General features: G+C 38.1%; 1 protein-coding gene across 1 annotated transcript; it reads right to left on the reverse strand.

The window, feature by feature from the left end:
- Positions 1-630: 630 nt before the first annotated feature.
- On the reverse strand, positions 631-1492 carry LOC113507545. Its single transcript, XM_026890403.1, has one exon. It carries the CDS (start codon positions 1472-1474, stop codon positions 872-874), a length of 603 nt encoding a protein of 200 aa, XP_026746204.1. The 5' UTR covers positions 1475-1492; the 3' UTR covers positions 631-871.
- Between the last annotated feature and the right edge of the window lie 2684 nt (positions 1493-4176).

Here is a 4176-nt window from a genome sequence, read left to right on the forward strand (position 1 = left end):
TCATCGTAAGTAGTGAGGTTCACCGGGTTCACTCATATTAAAATCACCTAAAACCAAGAACATGTCGGAGGAGTTTCGTAAAGCAGATTGCTTCAAATTGGTCAGAAAGTTTGTTAGTTGAGAAGTAAAGGATAGGCCATTATTTTGTTTATACAAGTAAACAACGCATATATACAAGTTGACATAATTGAGTGAATTGAGAATTTCCAGCAATATTAAAACTTAAAACAAAGCATGGCGAAAGATACATGCAAAGAGGGTAAAAAACAAATAAGTTTGCAAGCAAGTAGTAAACAACTGTGCGAGCAAGAAGACAGTAGCGCGCTGCGCGCGCAAGAGCATGCGGGATGGGTATGTTTTTATCCATTTACGCACCGAAATAAATAGCGCGATAACGAGTACAATAGAAGCGTTTAAACAACCAAAGAAAAGGTGTTAGGCTCATTAGCGTAGCAGAGATACTAAGCATTTTATCAATACAATACAATATGGTTTGATGGGCGAAAACTAAATAACCATTTTTTAAAATCGAATAGCAGACAGTGATAACAGAAATGAATGAATAGCATATTATATAATTTTGTTTAGATCTGTTTCTTTTCTTATAATAAAAACCTTACAATTAACGTCTTTGCGAATGTGAATTTTTCCATGTTTCACCCAAACAAATTCATAGTGCTTATCTTTGGCAAGAACTTTTTGGATTCAGCACTCAGATGGTCGTTGAGGGTCGTTCAAACCTATGTCATTTGTAGAAAGCTCTTTTTCCGCACGCGCAGCAGCAATAAAATCTTCCTTAACATATCTGTTCAAGAAACTTACGATGATTAATTTTTATTGGACTTGTACATAGGAACCCATGATATATAATTTATTTGGGTTTTTGACAGTTATAATTGATCTTGCGACCAATGGCATCAACTATGGTGAACAGATTTTCCTGTTTCTTCACGGGGACTCCCTTGATCTCCACATTATTTAGTCGGGATCGTTGTTCATAGGAGGCAAGTTCAAGCTTCATGCTTGTTAGATCAGACTGCAGTGCAATGACTTTTTCTTCGAGCTTCATGAAGTTCGACGCCTTAGATTCTAGTTCAACGACTCTGGCGCTAAATTCATCAATTTTAATATTCGCCTGGTTAAACGATAACTTTAAGTCCGTAATCTCGCCCCTAATCAGCCGTATATCCTCAATCAAAGTCGGCAAACCAGCTAGTTGAAGCTTCATGTCACGAATCTCTCTGAGAATAGTATCCAGCGATGCAGCCGGTTCCGGGGAGAGCGTGGACACTGACGGTGATCCCATTCTGCAAGCGGAGCACTTCCACTGAGCCCTTCTATCAATACCCAATCTTCTCCAGCCCGACTCCGAGATACTCGCACATTTAAAGTCCAAATGGTTTTTGCAGCTCCCGCACTGAACTCCGTCATTGAATTGCTCGTTACACACGGCGCACGACTTCATAATATTCATCACTAAATTAAACCAAAGGTTGACGATATATTTATTCAACCAGCAAACGTACCGTACGAATGAGCGTTCACACGTTATTGTTTATAAGTTGAAATAAATGCTGTAAGTTGAAGATAGTGTAGACGATGTTAAAAACTTACGGGTTATACGACAGGTATTAAGAATGGTAGCCTTTTGAAGCATGTGGAGTACATAAGCAGGCATGTGTAAAGTGTCCAGGCTCTGCAGTAATGACTTGGGTATGACGCCAGTGGATGAAATAACTATGGGGCCAGTTTGGGCATTCCATTGTGTTTTAAGTTCGATAGCTAAGTCCTGATATTTACTTAATTTATCAGAAATTGACGTTTGAATACTGTGGGTGTTAGGGTCCTTTATTATATATTTCCTATAATTTCGTGTAGCTATTATTTGATCCTGTATCGCAAGCATGAACCCTTCGGTCTCAGGAAACAGTTCACCACGTATAAGCCATTCGTTCGACTTATCTTTATCGACGTATTTCTGGCTTAGACAGGCTCGGTGCCTTCCATGTAGAATGCTTTTGTGGTCCATGCTGTGATTTGCTGTTGTATTGATGTAAGCTGTTCATTTATTTAAGTGGTGTTAAATTCTTATCTGTTTCAACTATTTGGTAATGTAGTGGAGACTGATCAGTTTTGGTATGAAAGTAAGTTCTAAGTGAGTGTATCTGTCTGTTATTTATATCTATAAGGCCTCTTCCACCTTCCTGCCGTGGTGGTGTGAGTCGCTGTATGCATGATTTTGGATGGTGTTTCCTGTACTTCGTTAACTGAGTATTTATGATGCGTTGCAGATTATTAATGTCAGTTTTAGACCACTGTATTATACCAAACGAGTAAGTAAAAATAGGTATCGCAAAAGTATTAATGGCTTTAATAGTATTTTTAGAATTTAAATGTGTATTTAGAATTAACTTTAATCGGTGAGTAAACTTTTGACGGAGTTCCTGTCTAGTTAATTTTTGTTCAATCTGTCTGCATTGTTTAAATCCTAGGTACTTATATAAACTATTTATATCCATTGGTTCAATAGTTTCATTATTTGTCAAGATATATTGATTATTTTCAAATTTTTCTTTTGTTATTGACAATATATTGCATTTGTCAACACCGAACTGCATATGGACGCTTTAGAAAACCGGTCAGTTATTTCTGCAAGATGAAATAGGGAAATTCTTAAATCAGCAAAGAGCTTTATGTCGTCCATGTTCATTAAGTGTGACAATTTGTATTCTGTCATATCATTAGACAATTTGTATCCAGCACCAGTAACATTTAATTTTTCGGACAAAGGGTTAAGTGACAGATAGAACCACAAAGGGCTTAAAGAATCACCTTAGAAGATTCCGCGTTGGATTCGGATTGGATCAGTAATCAAAGGCTGCAATGAAGACGAATTTATTTTTAAAATGGTTTGCCACTTGGTCATTGTAGTCTGTAAAAATGATATTAATATTGGCCTTATTTTATAAAATCTCAAAATATGTAACAACCAACTGTGTGGGACTGAGTCAAAAGCTTTCTGATATTCTATAAACATGGTGTGGATATCTCTTTTATCTTTAACTGCATTATTCATTATAACAGAATCTATTGTCAATTGTTCCTTGCAGCCCTGACTACTCCTCCGGCATCCTTTCTGTTATTCGCTAATATGTTGTATTTCACTAAATGTTTGTAAACTATTTCACTAATGCAAGCTGTAAGAATTTTGGTTTCTTAGGTTTACGCGAATGTTAGACATTGAAATGAAACTACTTTTACGGATTTTATCGCGGTTTAATTTTAGATTTTAGTTCCCGACGTTTCGAAACCTTTGCAGGTATCATGGTCACGGGCAGACTGAGATGGTGTTCGTCTTGACAGAAGATGTTGCTCGTTCTACCTTCATATTTTAATTAATTATTTGTGGTCCGACCTACGCAGTATGAGCTCACTGTGTCTTGATGTCTTGCAGCGCTGCTCTTGGGTTTGGCCTTGAGTTTATTTATTATTGGATCCCAAGTTTGCCTGCTGTACTACCATATGTCAGAGGAGTCACTGACAAGATTGGTTACATCCTGAAGCGAGCTTCAATTAAAACATACTTCAAGCCGCCCAAGAAGATTAGCCAGTCCTTACCATCTGTCAAGTGTCACATACCTCTACAAGATGCAGGAGTATACAAACTAGATTGTGACTGCGGCCTCTCTTACATCGGTCAAACCAAACGAAGCATAGGGACCCGCGTTAAAGAACACATAGCTGACGTCAAACACCGCCGCTCAACGAAGTCTGCAGTCGCCGAACATGCTGAAGGTTCCAGCCATTATATTAGATTTGACCAACCACAGATCCTCGCTAAAGAATCCAAATTCCTACCTAGATGTTTCGCGAGGCTATTGAGATTAAAAAACAACCTAATTTCAATAGAGAAGATGGCTGGGAAGATATCACCTACTTGGGATCCAATAATAAATAAACTCAAGGCCAAACCCAAGAGCAGCGCTGCAAGACATCAAGACACAGTGAGCTCATACTGCGTAGGTCGGACCACAAATAATTAATTAAAATATGAAGGTAGAACGAGCAACATCTTCTGTCAAGACGAACACCATCTCAGTCTGCCCGTGACCATGATACCTGCAAAGGTTTCGAAACGTCGGGAACTAAAATCTAAAATTAAAACCGCGATAAAAT

Source organism: Trichoplusia ni, unplaced genomic scaffold (genome assembly GCF_003590095.1).
Source record: "Trichoplusia ni isolate ovarian cell line Hi5 unplaced genomic scaffold, tn1 tig00002407, whole genome shotgun sequence".
Classification (NCBI taxonomy): domain Eukaryota; kingdom Metazoa; phylum Arthropoda; class Insecta; order Lepidoptera; family Noctuidae; genus Trichoplusia; species Trichoplusia ni.

Excerpts from the sequence above, each read along its gene's own strand:
- LOC113507545 (XM_026890403.1), bottom strand. The coding sequence starts at position 1,474 with ATGAATATTATGAAGTCGTGCGCCGTGTGTAACGAGCAATTCAATGAC.